Genomic DNA, 25,336 nt, shown 5'->3' on the forward strand with positions numbered 1-25,336 from the left:
GCTTTGGGGAGAAAATAGAGCAAATCTTTTGAAATCGGTCCCTTCAATAGAATCTCTTTAGTCAATCATTGCATTGTTTTCATTAATGTGAAAACAATGCTTCAGAAGTGCATAAGTTTTGTTTGTTTAAAAACTATAGACTCAACCTGCTTTGTGGCTAAGCAGAGTCAATATGCGACTGCTTTAAATTACCTTATATGAAAGGGCTCAAGTTGTATTAGATACATTTTCAGAGGGGCTTCCTTTTCAAGAGGAAGTTTAGAAAAAAAATGGCTGCCAATTAGATCAGCGGTATTTTCCATTTCATCCACAGAAGTCAGTCATTGCTGAAAGACTTCATAACCTCAAAAAATAAGATAAAATAAAATAAAGACATCCTGTATACTTTGGTCCTTCAGGATAAAAAAAAAATTCTGGAATATCTTACTTTTGATTCTATACTGATACATTATAATAAAAGGGGAGATCTTTCTTATCACTGACAGTAAGGAACTTTATGAAATTGGTATTATACTTGGCCTGCAAAAGATTTTGTTGGCTGACATAACACTATTTATTCCCCCCAAGACTGCATCTAGAAGAATGTTTGTTCCATTGGATTGAATTGAACAAAATTATAATATATTGACAAAGAATTTTTAATTAATGTTATGAAAATCAAAAAGTCATGTAGCTATCTCTGTAGCCACACCTTTTCAATGTATATTGATTACAAGACTCTTGTAAGACACTTATCTAAGTACATTATGTTTTCTGTAATTATAATACCATGTATACCTTCTACAACATTTTATTCAGTCCTTAGGACTATGCTCAACAAAATGGATGAAAAACATGGAAATCATTCTCTGATCTGATTACTGTACTCCTAAAACTGTTATATTGCTTCCACTGGAAATTTTAATTTTAGATTTATCTCATTCAATTTAATTTGACATAGTATTTATTGTCCAATGCCTCAAATTGGTTACTGACTTAGTTTCCAGCACTGCCTTTGGGAACAATCAATGTGAATTGATATGCCCATAAATGATACAATTTAAGGAATAAGGATACTTTTTCCTAAGACGTCATCTTATTACTTTTGCCACATTTGGGAACTAGACATAAGAAAATATTGGTTAATATCTCTATACAATGATCATAACCATGACATCACATCACACAGATTGCTAGACATAATTATTTCTATCAGTGAACCTCGGTTTACTTTAAATGAGCTTAAGAAATTAAAATCTAAACTGTTATAATTACACTTCATTGCTTAGATGCAATATAATAAGACTCTAAGGATTACCTAGACTACCAAGGATTCACTAAAGTAAATTGCTGGAAAATATCAGTCAATAAGACTTTCTTAATATTTCATTATTCAAGTTCAAAAATAGGAATCAGTGCAGGAGAATCATTAATAATCTTTACAAATTTGCTTTAAGTCTTCACATGGAATTTCCTAAATATTTTTTCAAAAGATAGAAATACTGTCTATGTTCTATTCTTTTTGGTCCTCTTCTTTTTGATTTTTTAAAAACCACTTGTGGTAATTTTCTGAGAACTACACACATTGCACACAATTTTAAGGGAAGTCACAGGTCCCATGTCACATAATACAAAGAATTGATGCGTATATGTGACATCACCATGATATTTCATCTGTGAAGACATTCTTTCTAACATGGAAGAATTCCCTATGCCCCAATCATGGCAGTTGTAGGAATAGCACATGGAATGTGGATTAGGAATATCTATGATACAGTACTTAAATAGTTTCCTCAGTTCTCTTTCTTCACATATAATTTTTCTTTTATACCTTGCTCTTTATTTTTCACTCTGTTCTTTAAGGAAGAAGTATCCTTTTTCCTCATGTAAACCAGTACCTTTACATTTATTCTTGATCTCAATCTGTTCCAACTTTCTTCAGCAGATTGCCTCAAATAAAATCCCCATTCACTCTATTCTTTAGTCTTTCCCTTTCTCTTTAACACGCAAACTTCTTTTAAAATAAATAACCTGGCCTTCCTGCCTCAAGTCTCTTTGAACTACCAATTATAGATCACAAATATATTAAAATACTTACACCAAGTTTTTTTTTTTTGGTAATAGTTTAAAAAAAAAGAAATGGAGACCATTAACAAGTTATAGAATGTAAATGTAACATTGTTCTTTTAGAAATGTCAAATATTAAGAACACAAGGAAACTTGGAAAGACCTATATGAGATACTCATGCTAAAGCAATACAAGTAAAAAGAGACTAGGATAATCACATACATAGGAATCATTTACATATAGATGATAACTGAATCTATCAAAATTGATTGTTGATGAAAAGTGAAGTAAACAGAACACCTGTCCACACCCACACCAGTAGCATAAAGAAAACCACAATGTAAAGCATCAGAATTCTGTTCAATGCAGTGATCAATACTGATTTTAAGGTACTGATTATGAAACCTTTTTCTTTTCTTTTTTTTTTTCATTTAATAACTTTTTATTGACAGAACCCATGCCAGGGTAATTTTTTGCATTGTCCCTTGTACTCCTGTTCCGATTTTTCCCCTCCCTCCCTCCACCCCCTCCCCCGGATGGCAAGGAATCCTATACATGTTAAATCGGTTACAGTATATGCTAGATACAATATATGTGTGTAGAACTGAACAGTTCTCTTGTTGCAAAGGGGGAATTGGATTCAGAAGGTATAAATAACACGGGAAGAAAAACAAAATTGCAAGCAGTTTACATTCATTTCCCAGTGTTCTTTCTTTGGGTGTAGCTGCTTCTGTCCATCCTTGATCAATTGAAACTGAGTTAGATCTCTGTCGAAGAGATCCACTTCCATCAGAATACATCTTCATACAGTATCATTGTTGAAGTATATAATGATCTCCTGGTTCTGCTCATTTCACTTAGCTGATATCAGTTCATATAAGTCTCTCCAAGCCTCTCTGTATTCATCCTGCTGGTCATTTCTTACAGAACAATAATATTCCATAAATTCATATAAAACAATTTACTCAACCATTGTCCAATTGATGGGCATCCATTTAGTTTCCAGCTTCTAGCAACTACAAACAAGGCTGCCACAAACATTTTGGCACATCCAGGTCCCTTTCCCTTCTTTAGTATCTCTTTGGGGTATAAGCCCAGTAGAAACACTTTTAGATCAAAAGGTATGAACAGTTTGATAACTTTTTGAGCATAGTTCCAAATTGTTCTCCAGAATGGCTGGATATGTTCACAATTCTACCAACAATGTATCAGTGTCCCTGTTTTCCCATATCCCCTCCAATATTCCGCATTATTTTTCCCTGTCATTCTAGCCAATCTGACAGGTGTGTAGTAGTATTTCAGAGTTAGCTTAAGTTGCATTTCTCTGATTAATAATGATTTGGAACATATTTTCATATCGCTAGAAATAGTTTTAATTTCTTTGTCTGAGAACTGTCTGTTCACATCATTTGACCATTTATCAATTGTAGAATGGCTTGATTTCTTATAAATTAGAGTCAATTTTCTATATATTTTGGAAATTAAGCCTTTATCAGAATCTTTGACTGTAAAAATATTTTCCCAGTTTATTGTTTCCCTTCTAATCTTGTCTGCATTAGTTTTGTTTGTACAAAACCTTTTCAATTTGATATAATCAAAATTTCCTATTTTGTAGTCAATAGTGATCTCTAGTTCTTCTTTGGTCATAAATTCCTTCCTCTTCCACAGGTCTGAGAGGTAAACTATCCTTTACTCTTCCAATTTATTTATAATCTCATTTTTTATGCCTACGTCATGAACCCATTTTGACCTTATCTTGGTGTAAGTGTTAAGTGTGGGTCAATGCCTAGTTTCTGCCATACTAATTTCCAATTTTCCCAGCAATTTTTGTCAAATAATGCATTCTTATCCCAAAAACTGGGGTCTTTGGGTTTGTCAAACACTAGATTATTAAAGTTATTGGCTGTTTTGTCCTTTGAACCTAACCTATTCCATTGATCAACTAGTCTATTTCTTAGCTAATACCAGATGGTTTAGTAACCACTGCTTTATAATATAACAGTTAGGCCACCTTCATTTGATTTTTTTTTTTCATTAATTCCCTTGAAATTCTTGACCTTTTGTTTTTCCATATGAACATTGTTGCTATTTTTTCTAGGTCATCAAAATAACGTTTTGAGCTCTGATTAGTATAGCGCTAAATAAATAGATTAGTTTAGGTAGTATTGTCATCTTTATTATATTTGCTCGCCCAATGCAAGATCATTTAATATTTTTCCGGTTGGTTAGATCAGACATAATTTATGTGCAAAGTGTTTTGTAGTTTTGCTCATAAAGCTGCTGATTTTCCCTTGGCAGATAGATTCCTAAATATTTTATACAATCATTAGTTACTTTAAGTGGAATTTTTCTTTGTAACTCTAACTGTTGGGTTTTGTTATTGATATATAAGAATGCTGATGACTCATCCTTATCTCAGATCAAGCAAAAGTAAAAATTGATCTAATTAAAAGAGATAAGGAAGGTAACTACATCCTGCTAAAGGGTAGCATAAACAACGAAGCAATATCAATATTAAACATATATGCACCAAGTGGTATGGCACTCAACTTCCTAAAGGAGAAGTTAAGAGAGTTGCAAGAAGAAATAGACAACAAAACTGTAATAGTAGGAGATCTCAACCTTGCACTCTCAGAATTAGACAAATCAAACCACAAAACAAATAAGAAAGAAATTAAAGAAGTAAATAGAATATTAGAAAAATTAGGTATGTTGGATCTTTGGAGAAAATTGAATGGAGATAGAAGGGAATATACTTTCTTCTCAGCAGTTCATGGAACCTATTCAAAAATTGACCATATATTAGGACATAAAGACCTCAAAATTAAATGCAAGAAAGCAGAAATAGTATGCTTTCTTTTCAGATCATGATGCAATAAAAACTACATTCAACAAAAAGTTAGGGGGAAATAGACCAAAAAGTAATTGGAAACTAAACAATCTCATCTTAAAGAATGATTGGGTGAAGCAGCAAATTATAGATACAATTAATAATTTCACTCAAGATAATGACAATGATGAGACATCATACCAAAATTTGTGGGATGCAGCCAAAGCGGTAATAAGAGGGAATTTTATATCCTTAGAGGCTTACTTGAATAAAACAGAGAAAGAAAAGATTAATGAATTGGGCTTGCAACTAAAAAAACTAAAAAAAGACCAAATTAAAAACCCCCAATCAAATACTAAATTGGAAATTCTAAAATTAAAAGGAGAAATTAAAAATATTGAAAGTAAAAAAACTATTGAACTAATTAATAAAACTAAGAGTTGGTTCTATGAAAAAGCCAATAAAATAGATAAGCCTTTGGTAAATCTGATTAGAAAAAGGAGGGAGGAAAATGAAATTAGTAGTCTTAAAAATGAAAAGGGAGAACTTTCCACCAATGAAGAGGAAATTAGAGAAATAATAAGGAGTTATTTTGCTCAACTTTATGCCAATAAATTTGATAACCTAAGTGAAATGGATGACTACCTCCAAAAATATAGACTTCCCAGACTAACAGAGGAGGAAGTAAATTGCTTGAATAGTCCCATTTCAGAAAAAGAAATAGAACAGGCAATTAAACAACTCCCTAAGAAAAAATCCCCAGGACCAGATGGATTTACATGTGAATTTTACCAAACATTTAAAGAACAATTGGCCCCAATGCTATATAAATTATTTGATAAAATAGGGAATGAAGGAGTCCTACCAAATTCCTTCTATGACACAGACATGGTACTGATACCTAAACCAGGTAGGCTGAAAACAGAGAAAGAAAATTATAGACCAATCTCCCTAATGAATATTGATGCTAAAATCTTAAATAAGATATTAGCAAAAAGACTACAGAAAATCATCTCCAAGATAATACACTATGATCAAGTAGGATTTATACCAGGAATGCAGGGCTGGTTCAATATTAGGAAAACTATCAATATAATTGGCCATGTTAATAACCAAATTAACAAAAACCATATGATCATCTCAATAGATGCAGAAAAAGCATTTGATAAAATCCAACATCCATTCCTATTAAAAACACTTGAGAGTATAGGAATAAATGGACTTTTCCTTAAAATAATCAGCAGCATCTATTTAAAACCATCAGTAAGCATCATATGTAATGGAGACAAACTGCAACCATTCCCAATAAGATCTGGAGTGAAACAAGGTTGCCCACTATCACCGTTACTATTTAATATTGTATTAGAAACGCTAGCTATAGCAATAAGAGCTGAGAAAGAGATTAAAGGAATAAGAATAGGCAATGAGGAAGCCAAATTATCACTCTTTGCCGATGACATGATGGTATACTTAGAGAACCCCAGAGATTCTGCTAAAAAGTTATTAGAAATAATCCACAACTTTAGCAAAGTTGCTGGTTATAAAATAAACCCACATAAGTCATCAGCATTCTTATATATCACTAACAAAATCCAACAGTCAGAGTTACAAAGAGAAATTCCATTTAAAGTAACTACTGATAATATAAAATATTTAGGAATCTATCTGCCAAGGGAAAATCAGAAACTTTATGAGCAAAATTACAGACCACTTTTCACACAAATTAAGTCTGATCTAACCAATTGGAAAAATATTAAATGCTCTTGGATAGGGCGAGCAAATATAATAAAGATGACAATATTACCTAAACTAATCTATTTATTTAGCGCTATACCAATCAGACTCCCAAAAAACTATTTTAATGACCTAGAAAAAATAACAACAAAGTTCATATGGAAAAACAAAAGGTCAAGAATTTCAAGGGAATTAATGAAAAAAAAATCAAATGAAGGTGGCTTAGCTGTACCAGATCTAAAATTATATTATAGAGCAGCAGTTACCAAAACTATTTGGTATTGGCTAAGGAATAGATTAGTTGAGCAGTGGAATAGATTAGGTTCAAGGGATAAAACAGTCAACAAATATAGCAACCTAGTCTTTGACAAACCCAAAGATCCCAGCTTTTGGGATAAGAACTTACTGTTTGATAAAAATTGCTGGGAAAATTGGAAACTAATATGGCAGAAACTAGGCATTGATCCATACTTAACGCCGTACACCAAGATAAGGTCAAAATGGGTTCATGACCTAGGCATAAAGAATGAAATTATTAATAAATTAGAGGAACATAGGATAGTTTACCTCTCAGACCTGTGGAAGGGGAAGGTCTTTATGACCAAAGCAGAACTAGAGATCATTACTGATCACAAAATAGAAAATTTCGATTATACCAAACTGAAAAGTTTTTGTACAAACAAAACTAATGCAGACAAGATTAGAAGGGAAGCAATAAACTGGGAAAATATTTTTACAGTCAAAGGTTCTGATAAAGGCCTCATTTCCAAAATATATAGAGAATTAACTCTAATTTATAAAAAATCAAGCCATTCTCCAATTGAAAAATGGTCAAAGGATATGAACAGACAATTCTCAGATGAAGAAATTGAAACTATTTCTAGTCATATGAAAAGATGCTCCAAGTCATTATTAATCAGAGAAATGCAAATTAAGACAACTCTAAGATACCACTACACACCTGTCAGATTGGCTAAGATGACAGGAAAAAATAATGATGATTGTTGGAGGGGATGCGGGAAAACTGGGACATTGATGCATTGTTGGTGGAGTTGTGAACGAATCCAACCATTTTGGAGAGTAGTTTGGAACTATGCTCAAAAAGTTATCAAACTGTGCATACCCTTTGATCCAGCAGTGTTACTACTGGGATTATATCCCAAAGAGATTATAAAGAAGGGAAAGGGACCTGTATGTGCACGAATGTTTGTGGCAGCCCTTTTTGTAGTGGCTAAAAACTGGAAACTGAATGGATGTCCATCAGTTGGAGAATGGCTGAACAAATTGTGGTATATGAAAATCATGGAATATTACTGTTCTGTAAGAAATGACCAACAGAATGATTTCAGAAAGGCCTGGAGAGACTTACCCGAACTGATGCTGAGTGAAATGAGCAGGACCAGGAGATCATTATATACTTCAACAACAATACTATATGATGACCAGTTCTGATGGACCAGGCCATCCTCAGCAACGAGATCAACCAAATCATTTCCAATGGAGCAGTAATGAACTGAACCAGCTATGCCCAGAAAAAGAACTCTGGGAGATGACTAAAAACCATTACATTGAATTCCCAATCCCTATATTTATGCACACCTGCATTTTTGATTTCCTTCACAAGCTAATTGTACAATATTTCAGAGTCTGATTCTTTTTGTACAGCAAAATAACGTTTTGGTCATGTATACTTATTGTGTATCTAATTTATATTTTAATATATTTAACATCTACTGGTCATCCTGCCATCTAGAGGAGGGGGTGGGGGGGTAAGAGGTGAAAAATTGGAACAAGAGGTTTGGCAATTGTTAATGCTGTAAAGTTACCCATGTATATATCCTGTAAATAAAAGGCTATTAAATAAAAATTAAAAAAAAAAAATGCTGATGACTTATGTGGAGTTTAATTTGTATCCTGCAACTTTGCTAAAGGTGTGGATTGTTTCTAATAAATTTTTAGTAGAATTTAAGTATACCATCATATCATCAGCAAAGAGTGATAATTTGGTTTTCTCATTACCTGTTCTTATTCCTTTAATCTCTTTCTCAACTCTTATTGACAAAGCTCGCATTTCTAATACAATACTAAATAGTAACGGTGATAGTGGGCAACCTTGTTTCACTCCTGATCTTATTGGGAATGGTTGCAGTTTTTCCCCATTACATATGATGTTTACTGATGGAAACCTCTTTCTTTTCAACAAAGATGTAATAGACTGCTAGTGTCAGATGAAGTATTTATTTTCAAAGATGCTTAATGCATTGGTTTGCTTTAGTAAACTATACTTTGTTGATCTTTCTCTGTGCTATGATATAACATAATTGTAGAAATGCTGATTGTTGAATAGAGAATGAACCTATGATTTTATTGATTATTGGACCTCCCAGATAAAGAAAGAAATTTCCTCTACCAATATAGGATGACATATTTTTTCATATCTTATAGTCTTGGACAGTTTTATAGACAAGAGTTTCTTAAACTTTTTCTACTTTTGACTCCTTTTCTGCCAAGAAAATTGTTTGTTACCCCAGTAAATAGATATATAAAAGTGACAAACTTATCAAATACTTATTAATAATAAACCATAATTTAATTACCCCTTATAGTCAGTTATAGAATCTCATATGTGATTCACCACCCCCAGTTTAAAAAGTTTTGGTGTAGACTTCTAAGCAGTTAAAGAGCTTGCCTGGGATCACAGAGATGGTATGTATTAGAGAGAGGAGTTGAACTTTAGTTTTGCTAGTTTCAAGTTCAATTCTCTACCTATTTTATAATACAAAATGTTAGCAGTAACACCAAATAATAGTATTGAAAATATACACATCATCAAAAAGGAAGGAAAAAAACCTGTTCCCATTTATAGGTGACATAATGGTATAATAAGAATAACTCATGGATTCAATTAAGAAAATAATCAAAATGGTTGAGTTTCACCAAGATGGCAACCCCAAAATTAATCCTGCCCTTCCAAATCATCAGCAATTCTATTAGTCCAAATAAAACCAAAATAATATGATAAGAGAAACTCCACTCAAAATAACAAAATTTATAATAAAATTATGATCTGGTCTTTAATACACACAAACACACACACACAGATTTCTAGAAAGTCAAGGACACAGAACTCTACATAAAAACGCAGAGAAATAAATAGGTGGAAAGATGTTCCCTGCTTGTATTTGGACTATGCCAATAAAATGAAAATATTATCTAGTTTATAGATTTAGGGCAAGTGCCATGACACTTTTTAGAACTAGACATAATAAAATCCAATTTATTTGGAAGAACAAAATACATAAAATAGTAAAGAAGATAATGAAAAAAGATATGAAGTAAGGCATAATAGCTCTATCAGACTTTATATCATTAACCAATAGTCATCAAAAGCATTTGGCTTTAATTAAAATAAAAATATAAAAATGTATGTACACTAGAATAAAGGGAAGAAAACAAACTTCCTATTTGCAGATTAATGGTTAAGATGTTAAGAGTTTTATAAAGATAAATCTCCCCAAATAATTCACATTTCTATACTATACTAAGAAAAAAAACAGAAATTTGCAAACTTAAAATGAATGTCCATCATTAAGAAATATTTTTAATTGAAAATAACATGATAAGATAGCTTTACCAACTACAATAAGAGGAAGGATTCTTGAAATAGAAATAGAGAAGATCAGAGAATATACAATGGGATATTTTGATTGCACAAAATTAAAAAATATATATATTAGTATAAATGAAATCAATTGACAAAGATAAAAAGGAAAATTTAGAAAGGGAAAAATATTGACATCAAATATCAACAGCAAAGATTTTATATCTAAAACATATAGGCAATGGAGATTGATGAATAAGTTCTAGAGGCATTCTTCAAAAGACAAGTATATAAACAATGAAAATTGTTTTGTTTTGTTTACTCTTACTTCATCCCCTTCCCCAGAAATTATAACTGAATTTATATATAAGCTATGTTTTACTTTGAGACTTTTCTTGGAGATATTTTGTACATATTTTCTTTTTTCTGGGTTTATCTTGAACCAATGTGTTATAATAGCTTTCAAGGTGGAATTCCTTTTTTTCCACTTGTTTGCTCATTTTCATGAGTATTTTCATGCTCATTTTCAAGAGGGAATAAATCCCCTCTTCATTGTTGGAAGAGCTATAAAGTAATCCAATCTTTCTAATTTTAATTTTTAATTATTGGGGGTGAGCAACCAACTTTCCAATACCCTTATACCCAACTAATCCATGTGGACATATATCTCAAGGAAATAAAAGACTAAAATAGAAGTCCAACATCTTTCCAAATATTCAAAATATTTATGTCAGAAATCTTTATGGAAAAACAAACAAAATATCCTGTAGATAGTGGGTACCCCTGTATTTGGGGAAAAAGATGTAAAAAAAAAACCCATCAATTTAGTATAATGTTATGTATCACATCTGTCTATGCTGGAATAATATTCCTTCACTCAAGATGGCACGGCATATTAAATAGAATTTTAACTTGAATCTGGAAGACATAGGTCTGAATCATATCTAAAACAATAGCTGTAACCAAGTAACTCATTCCAAATTTCTAAATTGCTGTCTCTGTTCCCTGTGATATGGACTATTTTTACACAATCGATATTGTTATTGTAAACATCAAAGGAGATAACACACTAAAGTAATTTGCAAATTTTAAAATTCTATAAAAGCGCTAGTTATTAACATCAATATTACTATACTAGAGAGGAAGCATGGCTTAATGGATAGAATTTACCTTGAAGAAAGGAAGATGTGGGTTAAAATCCCACCTTTGACACAAACGGATTGCCTTAACCTGGACAAATTATTAAACCTTTCAGTGCCCTAGGCATCTCTCTAAGACTATATTTTCAAAGAGAATTATAACTTTCATTAACATAGGGAGTTATCTTACCTATCCTAATGAAATTACAGTGCATGTTCTTCCATAGTCCCTATCTCTATCTGTATTACTACTACTGCTACTACTACTACTACTACTACTACTACTACTACTACTACTACTATCACTACTACCACTATTACCACTACTACCACTACTACTATACTTTAAGTTTCTTGAGGACAGAGTCTATGTTTAATCTCAATTTTTTATCTCCCCCCAGGCTTATCACAATTTGCTATATGTAATATTTGCTTAAAATTTTGGAGTTGCATTATACCATGAATTAGCTTATATACAGAAATGTGAGTGTAGCACATTACCCACAGAAGGAACTGATGAAATGATGTCCTGGTACCAAAAGAGTGTTTCACGTTCCAAGAAACCCATGAATCACTGTTAGGTTGCATGAAAATTTAAATTATTTCTACCCATTTTAATATGTCTATGATCTTTACAAATTTGAGAGACCCTGTTACTCTTCAGGAAGAAAAATAAGCTATTTGGGATTGTAGGTTTTTAATTAATAAATTATTTTTGAATGAATTAACTACATCTGTGCCCAAAGCTGTGTATATATTTTTACAAGGCAAATATCACCTTCTCATTTTGTCTATATAAAAGTCAAAGAGTAATTATTCTTAAAAATTATTATGAATTATCATGAGAGACTGCTTGAATGAAAGACTTTATACAAAATAGTTGCTCTCTTTTCTTGTTCATGAGTCGGTGCATAATAAGACATCAAGCAAACAAAAAAAATCACTAAACTAAATTTATTTAACAAAAAAGTCAAAATATTTTGATTGCCTAGATATCTGTAGTATGCCATAAATAAGATTTATCATTACATTTATTCTCTCCTTTGTGGTATAAATGAACTACATTCATATTCATTAACAGAAGTAAATATTGACATGATAAGAGATTATGTTCTATTTGATTCAAGTGTTATAAAACACTTTAAATATATTATTTCTTTAGCCATCAAAAGAACTCTGTGACCAGTGTCATACAAGATTTGGTCTAATGCTTGAGAGGGGAAGGGATGAGAAAATGTGAATGGCTATATTGACATTGTGTCCTATATCTTCAGTCACTGGAAAATAAACTTTTTTTTTTCAGGAAGAAGGAACAAAGGTAAAGAGATTACATTACTTCCTGAGAATGTGAGCAAGTATTTGGGGAAATATAGTTAAAAGAATTATGTTAGGAATTGCTAGGAATACATAGGCAGTGACAGTGAATAAAGGCCTGGATTTTTTGGTGTTGGAAATGGAAATGCCACTATATAGTAAGGTTAGGAAGCAATGATCTTGTCAAAGATTCTGGCATATGAGTCACCAAAAGAATAATAATAACATCATTAGCTCATTTTAGCTAATGAAGAAATTGAGACATGGAATTATGGCACACCTTCCTGAAGATTAAATTATACCATATCATATGCAGCAGAGATAAAATTAGAATAGAATTTTTTGACCACAAGGCCATTATTTTTTTATGCTATCCTATGCTACATATTCCTTGAACCTGCAACTACATTAGCATTACTACATATACACACACAAACACATATTGTACATATGTCTTTGTAAATATATCAAAATTCGCTTATTTTATTATGGTTTTTAATTTGGGGGAATTTTGTCTGTATATTTTTATTAATTATCATCTTGTCTTTCTAGACTTTGAAGATTATATTTTCTCAGCTGTGCATGAAGCTGTCATGTCAATGTCCTAGTGTTTTGCAAAAAAAAAAGAAAATAAAAATGAAAACAGTTCAATGGAAATGTCAAAATAAAAACAAAAATAAACCTACCTGACAGAATCTTGGAAGACAGAAATGTTTATGCTAGAATAATTTTAATACTAGTATAATTTTTTTCAAAAACTTAGTTTTAAATGTGTGGGAGCTTTTCTACAAGAAAAATAATACATGTAGCCTGAATTGCAAGTAAAAAGGTGAATCATTTTAATAGGAAAGCAAATTATTACTGAATTTTAGTCTATTATATCAATGCTACAGTAGTTCTGGTAATAATTCTGTTAATCCCTCAGATATTTGCTGTATATTTGCAAGTTTTGTAAAAAAAAAAATGATAAAAGAAAGCAATGTAGAATGGTAGAAAATCCAACCAACATTTTGTTGATTGTACAAATCAATAAAAGCAAATTGTTTTGCTTTGTTTTGTTTTTAAATCTTGCGAAATTTAGAAAGACATTCTTTTTAGTCCCTATGATTACTTGAGTCAACACATTCAGCAAATTGTAACATTGTGACACTGATTAAAAAAAAAGCTATTACTTTGTCATCTCCTACTATCATTCTTTGTTTTTCTCCTTTTGCAAACTCCTAGAAAAGTGTCATCTGCATTCTTTCTCTTCATTTCTTTACCTATTCACTTCAAAACCCCTTGAAATTAAGCTTCCAATTTCACCAAATTATTGAAATCAATTTTACCAAGGTTACCAAATTATGTTAATTGCTAACCCTAATGATCTTTTCTCAGTCCTTATCCTAAGTGAGATAGGACTGTAGTGGGACTATCAGGTCTTTGCTTGAGGATGCCCAGACTTTAGGAACACACATTCTATCCCATCAGCTTTCTGAGTCTCATGATGCTTTATTGCCTCAAACTAAGATTTTAAATAAAGCCATCTCTTATTGCTCATTGCTATTCTTGACTTCATAGGCCTATCATCAGCATGACTTCTTGCATTGATGATAATTCTACATAGATTAATTTTCCATTAGTGAAGTAAGGAAGAAGACTACCAAGACTTCTGTGACACCTTTTTTAGCACATATGGACCACCTTTGCCTGCTGCTTCTCTCCATCTTTGGCCTATTCCTGAAAATTAAGGGGTCTTAATACTATATAATACTAAATATTAAAATAATTATTGATATAACTATTATTTTTTCTTAATAAAAATGCCATTACCAGTAGAAGAAGACCTAAAGTATTAACATATTGAACTAGTCTTAGTCCATTTTCAAGTTTCAAGCTTTCCATAGAAAATGCTAGAATTGATGAAAATACAACTATAGAATATACTTAAATAAAAAGCAACTCAAATCAGTGTGAGTAATAATTCATTTGGTCTCCTACTCTATTCCAATAAGTATTAATCAACAATATTTTACATCAATCATCTAGGGACAGATAGATTCTTATAGTGGGTCTCAAATTTTTATGTAATGTTACTAAGTTATAAGGCTAACTGTACAACCAAAAGAAAAAATGCTGACAGAATCTTCATCCTGTCTGGCTCAAATTCCATGTCTAAACACAGCATGGGTAGAATGCCTTGATGCTTTATAAAGTTCCTCAACTTATTTTTGTATCTCTGGACTATTCTATCTTGTCCAGCATGAGCAAACAACCATCTTATGATCACTTAGTTGAAGTAGATGCTCTACGTTTCACCAAAATGGACTAATAAATCATTTTTGGCTCTGAAGAACATGGTCTAACTAATGAGATTTTGTATTTTAACATGATTCTTTTGCATATTTGAGCATTAGAGCCGTAAAAAACAAGGTCCTGGAAGAGTCATATCAGATCATAAGGAAGATCAGAGGTCCATTTCATTAGAGGAGACCATAGATAGATGCTTTAATAAAGCTCCATTGACATAGTTTTGCTTCAGTGATTTTCATGTAGGTTGAGCAATTATAATCCTGACATCAGATTTTGTTCATTTTTTTCCTGCCTGACTAATAGGTTCCCATAGAATTCAGAGTTTCCTTTAGTTGTCATTAAAAAATAAATGACCTGGGGCTAAGTTTATAATAATATATAATGATATATATATATATATATATATATATATATATATATATATATATATTATGATAGGGAAAGCTAATTCTGCCAATACAGGGTGTGAGACAGCTTTTAGATACCATGGCTCTGCTCCTTATGGAAGGCACAGAAGATATATGAAAACAGGTAATCTGCTCTTTCGGCAGAATAGAACTAGAAAGAATAGAGTTTCCTTTCAAAGAACTGGACTAAACCTAAATGATAACAGATAGCATGCCTAAAATTGGGGGCACATTTAAAGAGAAAATTCACCATAATTTCATTTAAATTCCTCAACTTCTCATAAAGGTTATCCTGAAGTTCTCAATGCTATATTTCAGGAAAGCATACTTTCTGGCAAATCCTTCAAATCTAGTACAAATTCAATTTTAGGAAGTCAACAAATCACCTGTGTTTAGTCAACAAATATAGCATAGTTAATAAAATGTCTTCCAGAGTAAAAAAGACAGCACATCTTGCCTCAGTATTTAAAATCTTAGCTGTGTGACTTAGCAAGTTATTTGCCTCTATTAGCCTGCTTCTTCCTCTGCAAAATGGGCGTTGTAAAAACATCTATTCTACAAGATTCTTATGTAGAATACATAAGAATATATTTTGTGAATGAGTATAAAGTGATCTGAATATTAGCTAGCTATTATATTTATTATCAAATATATTATAAATGCTAGCAATTAACTATCATCATTATTACTAAATTAGACTCTAACAATAAAAACACTGCAATGAATCCTTCCATGGCACCAAAGAGCAGATAGATATAGTTTTTATACACACATATACACATAGATAAAACATATATAAACATGTATATACATGTGTATATATATGTATTTAAATATACATACATTCTTTTAAAAAGGACAAGTTATCACAGCTACCTCCATATGTATTTATATACATATATTGGGTTGGGACAATTGCAATTTCTGAATGAGTTTGTATGTCTTATTTACATTTCAGTATACAGAAGTAATTTATAAGCATAGTCATTCCTCTCTAAAAAGTAAAATCCAGGTAATGATGGCTGGCTTATACTCCTGAAAGTACTTAAGAAGTTGATCAAGAACTAGCCAGTAATATATTAAAAGATATATACATATATATATATATATATATATATATATATATATATATATATATGTCTTCTTTGGTTAAGGTAATCTATACAATGATTAAATGACACATCCTTGAATTGTTAATTTATGTAATATTAGCATAATCAAAAATATGACTATTTTTCTTTTTTCACCTCTCAGTAAAGTTAAGATAAGGACAAAGCTACCCTATTCTGGGTTGGGACAATTGCAATTTCTGGATGAGTTTGTATGTCTTATTTACATTTCAGTATACAGAAGTAATTTATAAGCATAGTCATCCCTCTCTAAAAAGTAAAATCCAAGTAATGATGGCTGGCTTATACTCCTGAAAGTACTTAAGAAGTTGATCAAGAACTAGCCAGTAATATATTAAAAGAGAAAGTTAGAAATTATCAACATCTGCTGAGAAAATGAATCTGGAGGAAAAAGAGTCACGATTCAGATATTATCAAAATGTGACACCTGTTTACTGTAATAATTTCAATGAAAAACTAATGGAGAAATAATGACAGACCGCTGTGAAAGAGCTCACCTAACATCATCAATCCCTGCCCTTTTCTTTCAGGGCTAATAATTTCATCATACCAAATCTATTTTTATTTTCATGTTTGAAAAATACCAGAATTTTTAACATTATTTATAGATGAAAGGGAAGGAAAGGTATAGATTTCATTGTCTGGAGCATACTAATACATAATTGCAAGTCTGCTATGCTCATTAAATTTAAGAAGGTGTGGTTGGAGAAAGGGAATAATAAAGAGGAAAAAAAATGAAAGACTGGATAGATGAGCAATAGAGGAAAAAAGAGTGGCAAAAGTAGGCCCAGGGAGCAAGTGAAAGGTCATCTAACTTATCTTGAACTCAGCCCCCAACATTTTCAGTTTCTGAAAATATCTTTTTAGAAATAAATTCTATAATCTTAATTGTTAATTTTTTTTCAAGCTCCAGTCATCTGAGCCTTTTTCTTCAACTTTAAGTTAATGATAGAGCATTTAGTTATCCATGGAATAATTTAGGACAGTTGCTTTGTTTACTGTGGTACTTTAAAGAATCTGTGATTTAATTCTCATAGTTGGTCTCTTCCAGGAATGTAAACTTTCTTCTTGTACCCTTTTTTCTATGAATCATTTATGGAAAGTCAGTTCTGTTTGCCAGAAACTTTCCTTTTGTGCTTTACCATTTTGTGTTACCAATGTGTCACTTGGGTTTTAAAGTGCATTGCCTTTGTTATCTCCTTTGATTCTCATTACATGATAAACCTGCGTCCTTTTCCAGCTTAAATATCCTCATGTCACTTTTCACATACAGATCATTCTTGATAATATGCTGCAGTCTGCTTGTGTTCACTATGTATCATTGTATTTGCACATGGAATTGTTTTGACATTTCATAGCAGCCTTTTGCAAAACAGAGCATAATGGAGATGAGTAGTGAACATTTTGGGTTTATTAAAAGCAGTGACCCTACACCCCCTGCATTCCAGCCCAACCTCTTCTTGTTGAACTAAGGTCTATCTGCAGCACTGGTATAAAGTTGATTAATAATTATGATTATTAAATGATCACTAACCCATTAAATGGGTTGCCTTTCCAATTGCACGTCATACTCTATACAATATACTGGGTTTTTTTTTCCATTCAAAAGAGAATAATTAGGCACCCATTATTCATGATTAAATCATTTCTTTCTTTTGCCAAGCTAAAGCTACTCATTTTCTTTTTATATTTATTTACAGATTCTTATGTCTGACTTCTCATCAATTTGATTCCTCTGAATTCTTCCTTTCTCAATGTTCTTTACCCTTCAAGCTGTGGAGCCTCAGACAGAAAATTCATAGAATTTAGAAAGTCCTGTTGATCAAGGATTACCTCAGAAAGTTAATCTGCTTATTCACTTTAACAGTTTTTCTATTGCTATCAAAATTGAATTGGTGTTACGTAATAGTGACCACTGTGGCAGAGATCAAAATACTTTAAAGCTCTTAGCACTTAGTGTCTGATTTGAGTTTCAATCAACCTGTGCTCCATTTAGCTAGATGTTATGAAGTTATATTATGCTTTTCACTGAAGTTGATGCAGCCGTCACTTTAAGGAACACAGAAGTCCCCAGGTAAAAACTGTCAAGGACCAACCTACATGCTGAAGTCTTTTAGAAATGCATTTAAAAAATCAGACTGCTGATTTTCTAGTCTTTTTTGCCTTTGTTCCTAGTATTCCTTATGCCAATAGGAAATTGAATTATTTTTTGATCTATTTCTATAAAATTCATCAGGACATTCCAACTAGTGTTAAAGAAATGTGGAAGGGAAGCCCTTAAAATTTCAACATGAGTACTGCAAGCCCATCATCCTACCTATCCCCATTTTCTATCTCTGTAACTTCAAGGTAATTACTTTATCTTTCTAAACCTGTTTCCCCCATACAAAATGAGGGACTGAGATCAGATAATCTTTATGATCCTTTCTAGCCCTATATCTAGCATAACCTTAATTTTTAAGGGGGGAAAAAGGATTTGTGCACGGAAAAGAAGCAATTATGCAAATATGCCAGATGAAGGAAAGTCCTTTTTCAGACTATTAAAAATGTGATTCCAATATTCTTCACTATATACTTTTTGCAATAAAGTGAAAAACAACTAGCTTGTATCAATCATTTTCTTTAAATCCTACATCTTGTTCTGTTAACCTACCAAACTGTTTCCCTGAAGCACAGATCTGGCTAGCAGTTTCAATAAATAATGCAGTAAATATTACTTTTATGACCTTAAGTCTTTCAAGAAGCTTTGAAATGGATTGTGCTAAAATAAAGATTTCTCTCTTCTGCTCTGCCTCTTCTTGAGGTTTATCCATATAAAGCAGACCATCATATCAAGGGAGTTTTCTAATTGCTTTTTAATTATGCATAAAATTAAAGACTTCAATACAGCTATCATAGACTCCTGGCCTATTCTAACTCCTCTAAAAAGTTTTTCACCATTTTGAGAAACAAAGTAATTGCATGTAAAAAATGTCAAGGTTACAGCCATTTTTCTGAGCTGAACTAATGACTACTTATAATAAATGGTGTGACTGAATTCTATATTTTTCTTTGGTCTGCTATCCATTTCATCTCTCTTCTCTAAAAGATGGTAATTTGTATATTCATCAACTGCAACCAAGAAAAAAAATTAAGTACTACACAAAAAAACACATTTATATATCACTTCAAAATATGTAAAACTCTCAACTTTGTGAATGAGATATTACAATGATGATGATGATGATGATGATGATAATGATGATGATGAAGAGAGTGATAGCAATTAGAATTTGTATTGTACTTCAAAACTTGCAAAAAGTTGTATTTATCTAGCTATGTATGTGTGATTTATATATATGTGTGATTTATATAGAGTTTTTATATATATCACATACATATATGTATGTGTAATCTCATGATCACAAACATTTTTGAAGTGTTATTATTCTTTTTCCCATTTTACACAGGAAGAAATTGTGGTTTGGAAAGGTTTGAAAGGGTTAAATGATTTGCCCAGTCTTACAAAAAAGTGTCTGAGGCAGAATTTGAATCAGGTCTTCCTGATTCTTAGCTCAATATTGTATCTGTTGCACTGCTTAATTAATATCATCATTATAATTTTGTTCTTGTTTATGTAATTTTTTTTATAATTGTTCCAACTTTTCATGACCTCATTTAAGGTTTTCTTGGCAAAGATCCTGAAGTGATTTCCCATTTCCTAAAGCAAACATAGTTAAGTGAATTGCCCAGGATTATACAGCTAGTAACTATCTGATGTCAGGAAGATGAATCTTCCTGATTCCAGTCCTAGCACTCTACCCAATGTAACACCTAACTGCCCTATCATTCCAATTTTGCATGTGATGGAACTGAAATGCTAAAAGATGAAGTGACTTGCCTGTGACCACATAGATTGTATCTGAGGGAGGACTAAAACTGAGATCTTAAAGTTTAAGTGTTATTTACTCTATCATACAACTCTAACAAAATGGAAGATTATCCTAAAATCCTGAACCCAAATGCTACCAAATCCTGTTCATTGTCACTCGTCATTCTTAGTAAAGCAAATATACTGAGAGGTATTCATTAGTATTGTGACAAAAAAGGGTCCCCAACATTGCAGTTAACATGAGATTTGGACTTTACTACAAGCTTCCTTCTATATTTAGCATTGCTTATGACCCAAATCTCACGATCTACTTTAATTTCAATATCTCCAGGGTATAAATAAAAAAGCTCAAAAATGCCATAATACAAGTAATTTTCAGACAAATTATAACAGTATAGAGAAAAGTTTATCAATTCTGAGCTTATTAAAATGTGCTTATTCAATGATGTTCTATCTTTTTGTGTATGTTAATCAGTAATTGGCAAAGATCTCCCATATTTTGGTATATCACAAATATAGTAGAATGCTTCAAAGTGGCCTGGAGTTGCCTTGGGATTCTTGAAAGCTATGTCTTTGGAGATTAATGTAATTGTTTTGGGGAAATATAAAAAGCTCTGCATATGGAAGAGGCAATAGCTTGAATATATAAGGAACATGTTAGTGAAATTCAAAATCCCATGACCATTTAGCTGCGGGGTGATATTTTATTTTCATGTATTTATTTATATATTCATTCATTCCTTTACTTATTTATTTATCTATATGTTTGTTTGTTTGTGTATTGCCATTTTTATTCTCCTTGAAGAAATAAAGGATAGTTGGCATCTGTTTCATTAGAGATCCTTCAAATGATAAAAATAAGTCCTTTCACATCTCCTGTTACATTACATGGAGAAAAATGTGTATCTTGGCTTGATGTAGATTTCTGGTCTCTCCCAAACCCCATATTGAAACCACTTTTCTTTCAAGGCCCAAACTCAGTTACTTCTACTCCATTGAAGCCTTCCCTGATGTATACAGCTAAGAATGTTGTCTACCTTAAGATAGATATCAAAGCAATTTCCCCAGACTTTTCCTTTGTGATAATCAAATTTTTCTCTGAATTATAGCTATTTACATGTTGTGCCCCCAATTAGAATTTAAATACCGTGAAAACAGAGGCTATGTCTTATTTTATTTTCCTATCCCTAGTTTTTAATTGTGGCTTGAACTTTTTTTTATTGCTCAGATGCTTTTAGTCATATCTCACTCTATTTTTGTTTTGTTTTGTTTTTGTTTTTTTTCTCATTTGGGGTTTTCTTGACAAAGATACTGGAGTGCTTTTGACATTTTCTTCTTCAGCACATTTTACAGATGAGGAAATTCAGGCAAACAGATTTAAGTGACATCCAGAGTCACACAACTAGTGGGTATTTAAGGCCAGATGTGAAGCAAGGCCTTCCTAAATGCAGGCAGGTTGCTCTCTTCACTGTGCCACATAGCTCCTCTGCCTTGAACATACTGTAGACACTTAATAAATGACTCCTGAAATGAGATAATGTATTATTCTTGTTATCTCAAGTCAGTTATAAAGTGAAGCTTTGCCATCCCTTCAGAATATTAATTTGATGTTTTAATCAATTATTATAGTATCAAGAATCTAACATCTGAAGTTGGGCGTGGTATCATGACTGTAATCCCTGTTCGCTGGGGAACCTAAGTCTGGGGCATTGCTTGAGCTTGGTAGTTCTGAGTTGCAGGGGGTATCCCCAGGAAGTACAATTAAGTACCACTTTTGTTATCCTCTGGGACAGGCAGCCCCTGTCTGAAGAAGGGCTAACCAGAATAGTTAGTACAGAGAGGAAGCTGGAGTTTCTATGACAATCAATGAAGAGATTTCTCATGAGAGAGTGTAATGGTGCCAGTCTCAGATTGATGGGGAAACCTAGTCTCAAAAATATAAACAAACAAATATCCCTAATATTTGAGATTTAAAGTGTGGGAAATGTTCCTTTAAAATAATTATTCTATATATGCTTTTAGATAGCTTCACTTTTCTCAAAATTCTAAAAAATCTGAGGGAAGAGTAACTCAATAATTTTGCATATGATAAATACAACATGTTCACTTTTCAGGAATGTTGCATTTTCTGTACATTCCTTTCCTCCAGTCCTCTTGCCTGAGAAGGACACAATGACTTCTCACAATCGTTCTCAGAATGTTTGGTCCAAAAACATGGTTACCTTTGAACATTCACCAATAGCTACTTCCATTGCTATTAATAGGAGATAAAACAAGGCCATGGTGACTTATTCTGCTTGTCATTTCAACTAATTGTCATTTAAGAGGTATACAGGTTCTCTTTCAGGTTTTATCAGACACAAAGTAGATTTTATTCTTATTCCATGGTCAATATTGACCAAGAATCCCAGGTCATTATCTATTATAACAGAGATATAGTTATCCTTATAAATAGTCCCATTTGGGTGGCCGGGGAAAGGATTTTTTGTCACACTTTAATGAGATATTTGGGTAGAAGTGCTAGACTTGAACTGAGTCTCTTGGGGAAAATTTTGTCAGTAGTCTAGGATTTAACACTTATGACAAAAGTGTTTGACATGTAGAAGTGGTATGGAATGAAAACAGCACACTAGAGGAGGACTGTCATCAAAAGATTTATATTTCCAAGTTTATGGTCACAAAAAAGAAGAATTTTCCTCATGTGTACCATATAAACAACCTTCACCTCTAAATTTAGTTATGTTAACTGAAGCAATTTCTTGAACAGCTTAGCTAGAAATTGGCCTTTTCAAAAAGTTCATACACGCAAATGTAGAATTTTAAGATTTAAAGTTAGAAGGTATTTTAGAAAACCCAATCCAAGTCTCTCATTTTACAGCTGATGAAAATGGAAAATAAGGGTGAAGGAACTTGTCTAATGTCACAAAAATAATGTTTTAACAGACCTGTTATTTGCAACCTTGTCTCCTGTTGTCAAATCCAGTGTTTTGTATATTTTTTCATGTCATATACATTTGTACACATATTTACATACACAGCTTCTATGATGCTATGCCACAGACATGGAAAAGAAAAATCAATAAATGTGAAGGGAACGAGTTTCATACTTCTCTAATGCATATGGATTTTCTATTTTTATATTTTAAAAAAGGTATCATATATGCCATTGTTCATGTTCATTTTTCAAGGTACATTTAATACCTCAGATTCAGCTGATTTAATTCATTATGGTTCACCTTTTCCCTTAGCAAAAATACCTACCATGTTTTAACTTCAAATAGAATACTGAAATGCTATACTGTACCCTTGGGATATGGATTTTGACTCTGAAATGACTATGTAATAGAACTCAGAAGCCATTATATGTTCAATTTTATATTATCTACCACTAGAATTTTTTGGGGGTAAATTATATCAATAAACATGTGTGATGAAGGATTTATAGACACATGCTCCCAAAACTTGTAGATTAAGATAAAATTTTCCTGCTGATAAGTCCATCATTTTAATAGGTTGTGTCTTTTCTTATCTTGAAGCCTTCAGAAAAAATGTTTGGCTGATATATTCCAAATTAATATTAAAACGTTTCTGTAAGGAATTGTTTTTGTCACAGCATGAGAATAGTATAAAGTTCTGAAAAAACATATTAAATTAACCAATCTATATTTATTGAACCTCAACTACATATTCTGTTTTATGATAATAGCTATAATTGAGAGGAAAGAACAAATATAAAATGCATTTTAAAGAAATAAATGACATAACATGGCACATAGGATTTAATGAATAAAGATAGAAGAACCTATGATACTAATTCTCAATTGTGAAACTGAAAAAATAGTCATACCACTGGCACAAATGGGGTTAGTTGAGAAAAAGGGAAAGAAAGTAAGTTCAATTTAAGAAATGTTAAGTTTGGAAGTAATAGGATACCAAGTATAGATGGTCAAAAAGGCTTCTCTTAATTTTAAACTGAGAAGGCTTTTAGATTGGGCAACTAGAGGCTCACTAATTGCAGAAAATGTATTTAATATTTATTTATTTAATTTAATAGTATTTAGTAGGGAGTATTTAATAGATAAGAGTTAAAAAGACAAAAACAATAACATAGCTTATAAGCAATGTATAGATAAAAAGTATAATGCAATGAAATATTCGTTTTAAAATTCCTTGGGACACTTCCATGACTTCTGCTATCAAATGAGATACTATTTGTATACAATACACATATATAAACATGTAAATGCATATTATGTGTATAGACATACATAAATGTATATATGTATATGTGTGTACACAGACAAAAGCAATCAATATAGTGAATTAAATTCTTTCATTACATTAATTTTAAGCCTAATGGGGTTTTATTCCAAATGCTATGTCTAAAATACAATCTGTATGGAAATTTGCTCTTAAAAAAATTTCTCAGTTTCTCTTCCTCCCTCCTTCTCTCTTGCTCCCCTTTCCCTCTCTCCCTCCCTCCCTTCCTTTCTTCTGTCTCTCTGTCTCTCTGTCTCTCTCTCTCTTTCTCTCTTTTTCACTCTTTCTTTTGCTCTATTTCTAGATATAATATGTGTGTGTGTATATATATATATATATATATATATATATACACACACACATATTATATATATATATATTGAATATATATATATTGAAATGAATATATATATATATATTGAAATGAAATTACCCTTTCTCTGGGTGTAGAGCTAGAGATCTTGGTTGATCCAGGCCTTGAGAAATGATTACATATCGGAATGAACCATTAAGTCTTGCAACTTCAATCAAGTTGAAGCCATGGTCTGTCCAATATATATTACCTGGAAGAAAGACAAAACATTTTAATAATATCATTAGTAAAAAAAAAATTAGTAAGTAAAGAAATGCTAAAAAATTAAATTTCAGTATTACTAGCATAATTGAAAAGGTTGCTTTTTAATCTATTTTTCTTATTTTTTTTGTTTATTT

The 25,336-nt window shown here is 31.8% G+C and overlaps 1 protein-coding gene across 1 annotated transcript in view; it reads right to left on the reverse strand.

Moving 5' to 3' along the window:
- Window positions 1-25,336, reverse strand: part of LRP1B (LDL receptor related protein 1B) — a 2,378,573-nt gene that overhangs the window by 570,443 nt on the left and 1,782,794 nt on the right. The window contains exon 37 of the mRNA XM_031963676.1: window positions 25,059-25,188. Within this exon, the coding sequence (XP_031819536.1) occupies window positions 25,059-25,188 (130 nt within the window). The remainder of the gene's footprint in view (window positions 1-25,058; window positions 25,189-25,336) is intronic.

This window comes from Sarcophilus harrisii, chromosome 3, assembly GCF_902635505.1.
Source record: "Sarcophilus harrisii chromosome 3, mSarHar1.11, whole genome shotgun sequence".
Taxonomy (NCBI): Eukaryota; Metazoa; Chordata; class Mammalia; order Dasyuromorphia; family Dasyuridae; genus Sarcophilus; species Sarcophilus harrisii.